Source organism: Mesoplodon bidens (genome assembly GCF_964165515.1).
Source record: "Mesoplodon bidens genome assembly, chromosome: 7".
Lineage (NCBI taxonomy): Eukaryota > Metazoa > Chordata > Mammalia > Artiodactyla > Ziphiidae > Mesoplodon > Mesoplodon bidens.
In genome coordinates this window covers 62,412,681-62,424,945 of record NC_138164.1, presented here as the reverse complement: position 1 = coordinate 62,424,945, position 12,265 = coordinate 62,412,681, and the positions used below count along the sequence as shown (strand labels likewise).

General features: G+C 35.9%; 1 protein-coding gene across 2 annotated transcripts in view; it reads right to left on the bottom strand.

The window, feature by feature from the left end:
* Positions 1-12,265, bottom strand: part of UVRAG (UV radiation resistance associated) — a 308,009-nt gene that overhangs the window by 148,175 nt on the left and 147,569 nt on the right. For both annotated transcript variants that reach the window (XM_081240490.1, XM_081240491.1), the window contains one exon: positions 11,747-11,873. In XM_081240490.1, the coding sequence (XP_081096616.1) occupies positions 11,747-11,873 (127 nt within the window). The remainder of the gene's footprint in view (positions 1-11,746; positions 11,874-12,265) is intronic.

The following is a 12,265-nucleotide window of genomic DNA, read 5'->3' as shown; positions in this document are numbered from 1 at the left end:
CTTACTACAAAGATTAGGGAACTCTGCTTTTATAAAGTTAACATCACTCCCCAGGCACCACTGAAGAGTTCTTAAATTTTATCAACATGTTTAAATGTGTTTCAGTTCTACTAAACACATTTCCTTAAGACCAATGTTTCATACCATTTTCTAAACCAAATTTCAAGCAAACTAATTTAGAGTGCTGCTTCTCACTTCAAAGATTTGGGGGTTGAGTTAGAGCAAAAGACCCTGTAAACCAATATATAATTAGTTAATGTGAAGGTTATTCGGCTTGAGACACTAATGAGGGGAAATCTGTTTTTTTTTATCAAACATCATAACTAATTTATCTGCCCGAAATGAAAATATATACATTAATAAACATTAATGCTGAAAAGATCAGCCCGTGACCCAGCTGGAAGTTGCTGTAGACCACAAGTTGAGAATCACTGCCTCCCAGGAACGGGAAGGGGAAACTTACAGGTATGGAGTAACGAGGCCCCTCAGAGTTATGTGGCCACCCAGCAAGTCAGAGACATGGATAGAAATTATCTTTTTGCCTCTTTGCGATAAATCATTCAGCCGCAATGAATTCTCATAAACAAAAATATAAAATATATAATAGGTACTAGTTTCTTCCAAATGTTTACACAAATTAATCCCTATGGCACTGCTATGAGCTGCTATCCTTACTACACAGATGTATAAAAAGATTCAGAAGTTAATTAGCTCATTTATGATCACTCATAAAAATCAGTAGCAAAGACAAAATGTCATATATTACTGACTCTGTATCCTAACTGAGCTTTTGGGCTGAGAACCAAGTACGCAGATAAGCACCAAGTGTCAAAGAGAAGTCATGATATGTAAGAGGCCACCAGTAATATTTTTATTAGCAAATCATTTCACTATTGGCTAGCAAACACACTAAATCAAAGCTGCAAACGCAGTGACAAATACATTTTTCTCCTTCATGTTACTAATATCAGTGACTCAGGTGCTTCTAAAATATTTTAACTTGGCTCAAGATTCATTAAATAGTACATTCATGTAAGCACACAAAAATGATGTTCAACACAAATGAACTTTTAATAGATAAGAATGAGTCCCTGGTAACCTAGCAGAATCACTATAAAGAACAGAGGTCCCTAACAAGTAGATTAGGATCTACTGGTACTGAAATATGGTTATCTGTATCTAGCCAACCCTTCTTTCCAACCCCTCAGATCTTACCACCACAGTATACAGAGATTCCCAATGGCAGAAAAGTACAGCCAATAGCAGCACTCTCTCCTGTTTAGATTTGAGCCTGAAGTGCCAACATTAGATTCTAACCCGCCCATGATTCTAAGAGTTCAGAGAAATATAAAATAATACTCATCTCAAAAAACATATATAAAAGTGCGATGAAAGCTCCTGAAGTACAAAGTCAGTGTTAAAAGCCAACAATTCTGACCCATTCTGGCAAATACATATTTAACTTGAGCATTACCAGCCTTTCTTTCCATGATAAGGTGGAGATACAAGAATGTGCTGACTAATTCTGACTTGACTGTCAGAACTAAAACGGGTATTTACAAAATCCTATCTTCCTTTCCAGCACTGTTTGGTATCAGTAACTTTGAACACAGGCTCTGTCATAACTTGCTATGTGGCTTTGGGCCTCTGAAACTCAGTTTCCTCATCTATAAATTGGATAATAATATATGATATCTTTATTACTAGGGAGATAATAACAATACCTTTAATTCACAGGACAATTAGTAAGAACAAAATGAGATGAAGAATAGAAAACACATGACACTGCCTGACACTAATAAGCATTCTACAAATATGAGGAATTATCATTACACCTCAGTCTTTTAAATGGGATAGAAGTCACTGTTTAGAAGTTCACCTGTTTAAGGCTGGTGATAGACTTCTTGGGACTTCCCTCTATCAGTATAAGAGGGAAAAACACAACTGGGAACACAACTGGAGAACTATATCTCCCTATCTTTTTACCATATGCCAGAATAATATACATTCCATGGACTTTACACATCACACTACTGATAAAAAGGTGGTATCATACTGTGATTGAGTTTTGGAACCAATAGAAAGATTTTAACCACATCACCTGTCATTGGTTGTGTGAACTTCAGTAAGGTATTTACTGTCTCTGACTGTGACCTAGAGTTTCCTCAGCAGTAAATGTAAATAATAATAGTACCTACCTAATAAAGTTACTGTGGTAATTAAATAACTCATATCATACCTTTCAGTATGATAACTGAAATACTGTAGCTATTATTATTTTTGCTTCTCTTATTAGAAAAAGGCAAAAGTCCCTAACCCCTCTAAAATCCTATAGTGTTTTCATTTTAAAAACTTATGGTCTTGAAAAAGATATGTAGACATACATGCTACAGGTAGCAGGCAATTTGAGTATTATAAAAGTTGATGGTAATTCCAAAGCACTAAAGAAATGTGTCTTTTCACAGAAGATGAGACCTCTTAAAATAGATCTTATATGTACACACAGCTATCTATTTATTTGGAGTCATTCTAACAGAGACTCTATGGAAATGGACTTTGCTCATAATATGTCATGATTTTAAATGGCATTATCCCAGACTCTCAGGTATGAATGTTAATATGCAATCTGTATTGGAACACGGATAGTTCTGACAATCAATACCAAAGAATATACACTTTTTCTACAGTATTTCTCATGAGAATATCAGTTTTCCCAAATGAATACTAAGCTAGAAGCTACAGAAGTCTTCATCTTTTAGCAGTGATGCCCATAACATTAGACTATGATTCATTCCTTCAACAAATATTTATTGAATGCTTACTATGCCCCAGGCACTATCCCAACCCTCAGCGATCTTACAGTCTAGAGGGAGAAACAAACTAACAATTACAGTGCTATAATGGAAAAGCACAGGTGCTATGGAAACACACGAAAGGGAAGAGAGCCAGTGAAGATTTCCTGGAGAAAGCACCAATTAACAGAGGCCTAAATGCAAGTGAGACAGACTAAAGCAAATTTAAGTTTCTTTTAGTTCTAAAAGAACGTGAGTATGGCTAAAGCATTCAGATTGAGGTGGATCATAGGAGGCCATCTTCAGTCAGGAAGGACTTTATTTTAAACACTACAGAAGTTCAACAAGGTGTGATATAGGAATAAGAGAGAAAGCATTTTGTTCCTATTTTTATAAGATCATTTCAATTTTACAACTCATCTGATCATCATACACATCCTTGCTACACAAAGTATGCTCCACAGACCAGCAACATCAGCAGAACTTAGGAGCCTGTTAAAACTCAGCAGGATATCAACATAGTCATAAGTACTATTATTAACTTTATTTTAGAGATGAAGCCAAGTAATTGGACAAGGTTACACAGCTGGCAAATAATGAAGCCAGGCATGCATCAAAGTACTCTGAATCAAAACCTATCCCTTTAAATTTAAACCATATTTTTCTAAAATTACTGAAATGAGGTAAAATCACAGTTACAAAATTACTCTTTGAGTCTAACCTGTATTTCATACAGTGTAAAAATTTAAAACTTGTTAACTATGGCCTACTTTATTCACATTCCAAATATACTCCCAACACAATTGATTTTCTGTTTGCCATTACATGTCATCTCTCTATCAATCTCAACTGTCTGAAATACACTGAAAACAAATAGGTAGCCAAAAAAGGATGCATTGCAGATGAACTAAGGATAAAAGATTCATGCACTATATGTAATGCACGTTACCTAGAAGAGAGCCCCTCAGAGCCTCACTCTGTGCTCATGCTCTCTGGGTGCCATGTAAGGCACTACGCTGGGCACTAAGAAGGATACTAACATAAAAATGTAAAGTTTCTGCCCTCAAAGTCCAAACCAACTAATTAGTAAAATAAGCAACATCAAAAATACTATGGGGGGGACTTCCCTGGGTGTCCAGTGGGTAAGACTCTGCACTCCCAATGCAGGGAGCCTGGGTTTGATCCCTGATCAGGGAACTAGATCCCACATGCATGCCGCAACTAAGAGTCTGCATGCCGCAACTAAAGATCCCATGTGGCGCAACTAAGACCCGGCAAAGCATAAATAAATAAATAAATAAATAAAATATTAAAAAAAAATACTATGGGGTCATAGGAGAAGCAAGAAATCTCTGGATGAGGGAGAAAAAAGCCTCTAAAGAGAGCTCATATTTAAGTATGTCTTTGAAGGAGCAAAATAACTGAACCAAGTAGAGATGGGAAAAGCATATTCTCATAACAAGCACAGAGGTGAGAAAGCACAGGAAAAAGACTTTTATTTCTGAATGATGGAATAACATACAATAGATTTACCCTCCCACTGTAAACAACTAAAAAATCATACAAAATTATACACGACAACAGTTTCAGACACTGGATAATAGGCAGCCCAGGACAGCAGTTTCTGAGAGAAGGGAAACAAACAAGGTGAGCCCTATACTCCTCCAGCTTACTGGGTGGGGAGTGTTTCTAGGCTGCAATGCAGAGTGGGTAGACAAATAAGAGTTCCAGCAGTGTTCAGGAGACTCTTCTCTTCACACCATACACAAAAGTTAACCCCAGGGCCTCCCTGGTGGCGCAGTGGTTGAGAGTCCGCCTGCCGATGCAGGGGATACGGGTTCGTGCCCCGGTCTGGGAGGATCCCATATGCCGCGGAGCGGCTGGGCCCGTGAGCCGTGGCCGCTGGGCCTGCGCGTCCGGAGCCTGTGCTCCGCAACGGGAGAGACCACAACAGTGAGAGGCCCGCATACCACAAAAAAAGAAAAAAAAAAAAAAAAAAAAAAAAAAAAAAAAAAAAGTTAACCCCAAATAAATCACAGACATAAATCTATAACTAAAATGATAAAAATTCTGGAAGAAAACAGGAGAAAATCTTAAGTGTCCTTGAGCTAAATGAAGATTTCTACAAGACAAAGTTTATCTAAAAAGAAATGATGAATAAACTCAAAAGACATTATTAAGTAGAAAAATATATAAAACATGTATCTGATAAATGACATGTATCTAGAGTATATAAAGAATTCTTAGACATCAATAATAAGATATTCTCGAACACTCCCAAAGGGAAAAAATTTTAAAAAGCAGCCAATAAAGATCTAAACATTTCACCAGAGAAAAGATACAGATAACAGATAAGCACAGGAAAACATTTTCAACCTCATTCGTTATCAGAGAAATACAAATTAAAACCACAATGAGAAATAACCATACATCTACTAGGATGGCTAAAATGAAAAATGTTTGGATATGAAGTAAATGGAACTCTCATGCATTGCTAGTGGGAATGCCAAACAGCATAACAGTTTTATAAAGTTAAACACACTCTTACTATATACATTCAGCAAGCCCACCCCTAGTTATTTAACCAAGAGAATATGCCCACACAGGGCTTCTACTCAAATATTTACAGCAACTTTGTTCACAATAACTCAAGACAGGAAACAAATCTAGTATACAGATAAATGTATAAACAAATTGTGTGTGTGTATTCCACACACACACAGCGGAATACTACTCAACAATAAAAAGAAATTCACTCCTGACACATGGAACCACATGGATAAATCCCAAAATCATTATGTTAAGTGAAAAAGAGCCAAATATAAAGAGTATATATTATATGATTCCATTTATATACAATTCTATAAAAGGCAAATTATGTCAGAAAGCAGATCAGTAGTTGCCAGTGGTCAAAAGGTAGGGGAATGAATTGACTACAAAGAGGAAAGGGGAAACTTTTTTTTTTTTTTTTGCAGTACGCGGGCCTCTCACTGTTGGGGCCTCTCCCATTGTGGAGCACAGGCTCCGGACATGCAGGCTCAGCGGCCATGGCTCACAGGCCCAGCCGCTCCGTGGCATGTGGGATCTTCCCGGACTGGGGCACGAACCCGTGTCCCCTGCATTGGCAGGCAGACTCTCAACCACTGCACCACCAGGGAAGCCCAGGGGAAATTTTTAGTGTGATGGAAATGTCTTTCATTCACCATGGTGGCAGTTACTTGTCTGAATATATTAGTTAAACTTATTAAATTGTATATTTAAAATTGATTAATTTTATTGTATATAAATTATACCTCAAGTAAACAGATTTTTAGAAAGATAAAAAGACAAAGAAATGAATGCTCACATACTGAACTCTTAAAAATTCATTAAAAAATAGTAACACAAAATGACAAAATGAGGAAATGATGTTAAAAATGTAAACCACAAAATAAAAACCACAAAAAAACTTATAATAAAACACCATACTTAATGGTGAAACACTGAAAGCTTTCTCCCTGAGACTAGAAATGAGACAAAGATATCCACTGTCACCACTTCTGTTTAATATTATAATGGATGTACTAGACAGTGCAATCAGGCAAGAAAAAAAATTTAAGGCATTAATTTTTCTCTTTTTTTTTGGCTGTGTAGCATGTGGGATCTTAGTTCCCCGACCAGGAATTGAACTCGCCCCTCTGCAGTGGAAGTGTGGAGTCTTAACCACTGGACTACCAGGGAAGTCCCTTAAGGCATTAATATTAGGAAATAAATTAAAATGCCATTATTTGCAGGTGAACTGACTGTACACATAAAATTCAAAAGACTCTAACAACAATCAGAATTAATAAGTTCCTTGGATATACACACATAACTCGTAGATATCACGGGTCTGGTTCCAGACCACCACAATAAAGCAAATATTGTAATAAAGCAAGTCACATGATTTTTTTGGTTTTCTAGTACACATAAAAGTTGTTTACACTATTCTGTAGTCTATTAAGTGTGCAATAGCATTATGTCTAAAAAAACAAGGTGCATACCTTAATGAAAATATACTTTGTTACTAAAAAAAAAGTTAACCATCATCTGAGCCTTTGGAGAGTCATAATCTTTTTGCTGGTAGAGGGTCTTGCCTTGATGTTGATGACTGCTAATTGATCAGGGTGGTGGGTGCTGAAGGTTGGAGTGGCTATGGCCAATTTCTTAAAACAAGACAGCAATAAAGTCTGCCACATAGATTGACTCTTCCTTTCACAATTTCTCTGTAGCATGCAGTGCTTGCTGTTTGTTAGCATTTTACCCACAGTAGAACTCCTTTCAAAACTGGAGTCAATCTTCTCTCAAGCCCTGCTGCTTTATCAACTAAGTTTACTTAATATTCTAAATCCTTTGTTGTTGTTTCAACAATCTTCACAGCATCTTCACCAGGAGTAGTTTCCATCTCAAGAAACCACTTTCTTTGCTTATCTGTAAGAAGTAACTCCTTATCCGTTTAAGTTTATCATGAGCTTGTAGCATTTCAATCACATCTTCAGTCTCCACTTCTAATTCTAGTTCTCTTACTATTTCCACCACATCTGCAGAGCTCTTGGGTGACCAGGTAGGTACACTATCAATGAGCAGTGATATTTTGAAAGAAATCTTTTCTCCTAAGCCATAGGTCTCAACAGTGGGCATAAAATATTTGGTAAACTATGCTGTAAACAGAGGTGTGTGCTGCTATCCAGGCTTTCTTTTTCCATTTATAGAGCACAGGCAGAGTAGACTTAGCATAATTCTTAAGGATCTTAGGATTTTGAGAATGGTAAATGAGCACTGGCTTTGACTTAAAGTCACCAGCTGCATTAGCCCCTAACAAGAGAGTCAGCCTGTCCTTTGAAGCTCTGAAGCCGGGCATTGACTTCTCTTCTTTAGCTATGAACATCTTAGATGGCATCTTCTTCCAGTATATGGCTGTTTTGTCTTCACTGAAACTCTGTTGTTTAGTGTAACTACCTTCATTCATTATCTAGCTAGATCTTCTAGATAACCTGCTGCAGCTTCTACCTCAGCACTTGCTGCTTCACCTTGCACTTCTGTATTATTGAGAACGCCTCTTCCCTTAAACCTCACGGACTAGTCTCTGCTAGCTTCAAACTTTTCTTCTGCAGCTTCTTCACCTCTCTCAGCCTTCATAGAATTGAAGAGAGCTAGGGCCTTGCTCTGGATTAGGCTTTGGCTTAAGGGAATGTTGTGGCTGATTTGATCTTCTATCCAGACCTTTAAAACTTTCTCCGTATCAGCAATACAGCTATTTCACATTTTTATCATCCATGTACTCAATGGAGTAGCACTTCTAATTTCCTTCAGGAACTTTTCTTTGCATTCACAACTTGGCTGCTTGGCTCAAGAGCCTAGCTTTCAGCCTATCTTGGCTTTCAAAATGTTTTCCTCACTAAGCTTAATCATTTGTAGCTTTTGATTTAAAGTGAGACATATGACACTTCCTTTCACTTGAACACTTAGAGATCACTGTAGAGTTATTAACTAACCTAATTTCGAAATTATTGTAGCTCAGGGAATAGGGAGGCCCCAGGAGAGGGAGAGAGACAGGGGAATGGCCAGTTAGTGGAACAGTCAGAACACACATAACGTTTATCGATTAAGTTCGTTGTCTTATATGGGACTGATTCGTGGTGCTCCAAAACAAGTACAATTGTACATCAAAGATCACTGATCACAGATCACCATAACAAATACAATAAAAATGTAAAAGTTTGAAGTATTGCAAGAATTACCAAAATGTAACATAGAGACATGAAGTGAGCAAAAGCTATTGCAAAAATGGTACCAATAAACTTTCTCAACACAGGAGTGTCACAAACCCTCAATTAAAAAAAAAACACAATTATCTGCAAAGTGCAATAAAGTGAAGTGCAATAAAATTAGGTATGCCTGTAAAATTATTATACAAAAATCAACTGTAATAAGCACATTAGCCATTAGGGAAATGTGATTCAATACTACCATGTGAGGGACTTCCCTGCTGGTCCAGTGGTTAAGAATCCACCTTCCAATGCAAGGGACACGGGTTCGATCCCTGGTCGTAGAACTAAGATCCCATGTGTCAAGGGGCAACTAAGCCTGCACACTCTAGACCCCACATGCCACAACTACTGAGCCTGTGAGCCACAACTAGAGAGAAGCCCGTGTGCCACAACTAAGACCTGAAGCAGCCAAAATAAATAAATAAATATTAAAAAAAAAAAAAACTACCATGAGATACCACTTCACACTCATTAGGAAGGCTACAAGGGAATGTAGCATGGAGGACATGGAGAAACTAAGACCCTCATACATTGCTGGTAGGAAAGTAAAATGGTACGGTTGCTGTGAAAAACAGCTGGCAATTGCTCAAAAAGTTAAACAGTTATCACATGATCTAGCAATTCTACCCTCAGGTGTATTCAAGAGAAATAAAAACATACTTCCTTACAAAAACTTATATATGAATTTTCATAGAAGCATTACTCATAATAGGCAAAAACTGGAAACAATCCAAATTTTCATCAACTGATGAATGGATAAATAAAACGTAGTATATCCATGTAATTGAATTTTATTTTTAAAAAAAGGAGTAATGACACATGCTACAACATGAATGGACCTTGAAATGTTACAGTAAATGAAAAACGTTAGTCACAAAAGACCACATATTGTATGATTCCATTTACATAAATTGTCCAGAAGAGACAAATTTATAGAGACAGAAAATGAATCAGTGGTTGCTTAGGATTTATGAAAGGGGAAATTTGGAACAACTGTTTAATGGGTATGAATTTTCTTTTAGGAGGGATAAATAAACCAAAAAAGACTGAATTATACACTTTAAAATGAACTGCATGGTATATGAATTAAATCTCAATAAAGCTGTTTAAAAAACTTTCTGTATAATTGAATTTAATTGTAAATATAATTAGCTTATAATAAATAAATAAATAAATAATCAATCACTGTGACAGCTGCAGCTGCAGGGCCATTACCCTAACATTAGAATTGCTAATTTGTCTATAAAACTTCCAGGGAACATTTCTTTGCACATATAATAAAATCAATACCATTTAAAAAAAATCATTCATATTTCCATATATCGGCAACAAGTAGAAAATAAAAGTTAAAGATAGTTGTAACAGTTATCATAAAACATCAAAAATAGAAATATTGATAAATTCAGTGAATCATGGAAAACATCCATTTACTAACAGCTACTTTATTTCAATAAGATTTTGTAAAAATGATCTAACAAACAAAGGCATATACCATTTGCTTGGATTGGAAGACTCAATACTGTAAAGATGTCTATTAACCCCAATTGTGTTGGTAAATATATCAAATGTATTCCCAATCAAAATCCTAATAAGGTTTCTTTTCTGTGTAGAAGTTCACATGAAAATGCAAAAGGACAAGAATAACCTAGGTGATCTTGAAGAACAGCTAAGCTGAAGAACTTGAACAGAGAGCAAGACCAAATATAACATGAGAGAAATTAAAACAGTAAGATAAGGGCAAAAGAACAGAGTTAACAGTTCAGTGAAACAGAACAGATGGTCTTGTAACAGACAAGTATATGTTTACCTTATTTATGACAAAAGAGAAACAGCAGTGCAATGGGGAAAGGATGGTTTTCAATAAATGGTGCTGGGCCAATTGACTATCTATATATAAAAAGTGAGTCTTGACTCTTACCTTACATCACACACAAAAAAATCAATTCCTGATGAATTATAGATATAAATGTAAAAAGTTCAAGAGTAAAGCATTTAAAAGAAAACATAGAAGATCTTTATGACATTAAAATAGACAAATATTTCTTAAACTAGACACAAAAGACCTTAACTAGAAAAGACAAGACTGATAAAATGGAACTTGTGTTCATGTAAAGGTATCACAAAAGGGTGAACTAGCAAGCCACAGAATGGAAGAATATATTTTCAATGCATATTTCAAACAAAGAAACCATATCCATAATATATAATCAAAAAACAATATTACTCAAACCAATAGAAGTGGGGGGAGCAGCAAAAGACTTTTAACAGGTGCTTCAAAAGGAATGTATCCCAATCAGCAAGAAACATACGAAATAGTGTTCAACTTCATTAGTCTTCAGGGAAATCAAAATTAAAATTGCAAGGAGACACTAACAACATACCCACCAGGAAGGCTAAAATACAAAAGACAGAAAGTGCCAAACACTGACAAGGATGGAGGAAACACTGTTGGATGGAGAAGAGGTAAATTGGCACAACTACTTTGGAAAACTTTTGGACACAACCTACTAAAGCTGAAGATATGCATATACTATGACTATGTAATTCTGCTCCTGGGTTTATGCATTAAAAAACTTCTTTAAGAAACACGTACTATACCATTCATGGAAACATTACCTGTAATAGTCCCAAACTAGAAATTAATGAAATGCCAAAAGCAAGAATAAATAAATACATGTTCATTCAGCGTAATACTATTGGCAGCAAAAATAAACTAAGACTATATTACATTCAGGTAGGGATGAATCTTACAAACAAAATGTTGAACAAAAGCCAGCACCTAAAATGTACATATTATATGGTTCTATGTGTATAAAGTTCAAAATTAGGCAAACCCGATCTATGGTATAGTGAGTCAAGGTAGTAGTTAGTCTGGCTAGAGATGCCATGAATGGAAGAGAACATGAAACTTCTGGGCTTCTGGGGTCCTTGTCTCTGTTTCTTGATGGAGATTCTGCTTATGCAGGTGTGTTCATTGTGAAAATGTGAAGTGTGTCTGTGTGTGTATATACTATACTGTACATATTAACTTCAAAATACTTCAAAAATTTTTTAAAAATTGTTTTAGTATATTTATACAAAGATGACTATTTGAGCCTATGGAGAAAAAGAAAGAAAAATTACTGAATGTGGAGGCTAGGCTGTTTGTATGGTGTTTTTACTCACCTTTGTCCTGTAATGCAATTTGTTCCTTATGCAGTAATGCCACCTCCCGTCCCAAAGCTTTCTTCTGTCTTTCCAGTTCATTTCGAAGCACCAAAATTTTTAATTGCAGGCACTCACTTTCTTTTTTCTAAATAATTAAAAGCACAGGTAAATTTATGAATATAAAAGTTATGCCTATGAATAACTGTGCACTCACAATGTTTCAAAATGTGATTGGTTTAAAGCACTTTAATACTCATGTAACTTATAGATCTCTTGAGTAACTTAATTATCAGCACCTGTCATTTTAATGGAAAGAATACAGATGTAAGCAAAGAACAGAGTAGAAATAAAATCCAAAATCTGGGAACAGTTTTTCTAAGAACCTAAAAGACACTATAAAATATCTCAGGCCTCTTTCCTAACACCACAATACAATAAGACACAAATTAATAATAAAAAAGAAATGGAGTTCTCAAAATGTTAAACATAGAATTACCTTAGGACCCAGCAATTCCACTTCTAGACATATGTATATAT